This window comes from Aspergillus sydowii, assembly GCF_001890705.1.
Source record: "Aspergillus sydowii CBS 593.65 unplaced genomic scaffold ASPSYscaffold_30, whole genome shotgun sequence".
Classification (NCBI taxonomy): domain Eukaryota; kingdom Fungi; phylum Ascomycota; class Eurotiomycetes; order Eurotiales; family Aspergillaceae; genus Aspergillus; species Aspergillus sydowii.
Window position 1 is genome coordinate 6,097 of NW_024467888.1, and position 349 is coordinate 6,445.

Consider the following 349-nt stretch of genomic DNA (forward strand, 5'->3'; position numbering starts at 1 on the left):
TAAGCTACGATCAGGCAGGTCGGTCAGCGCAACTTGGCCATGAACTATGTCGAGATATGGTGGATGGTGACCTGACTTACTCGCACATCGCTGGAAGATTAAGGTCATCCCACTTCTTATGGGTGTCNGTCGAAGGTCTTGATGGCTCGTAGACACCCAAGCTATCGGTCTCCCAGTTGCCATCTTCTTGGTTTTCGTCCGCTGGATCATCGCCCGTTTCCGAACACGTTTTCTCCGATTCCTCATGGTGGGATTCATCTTCGGTTGGTGGGGGGTAGAGTTCAGCAACCTGCGAGGGCTGTTGAGGTTTCAGGGCTTGGTTCGGTCTCGTCAGCGCCTCGCGGAGCAA

At 54.0% G+C, this 349-nt stretch overlaps 1 protein-coding gene across 1 annotated transcript in view; it reads right to left on the reverse strand.

Annotated features, from left to right (window-relative positions):
* The window catches only part of ASPSYDRAFT_52755 (uncharacterized protein), a 1,188-nt gene that overhangs the window by 540 nt on the left and 299 nt on the right, over positions 1 to 349 (reverse strand). The window contains exons 1-2 of the mRNA XM_040848548.1: positions 81 to 349; positions 1 to 4 (exon numbers count right to left, since the gene is read on the reverse strand). The exon at positions 1 to 4 is cut by the window's left edge and continues 14 nt beyond it; the exon at positions 81 to 349 is cut by the window's right edge and continues 299 nt beyond it. Of these exons, the coding sequence (XP_040695746.1) occupies positions 1 to 4; positions 81 to 349 (273 nt within the window). The remainder of the gene's footprint in view (positions 5 to 80) is intronic.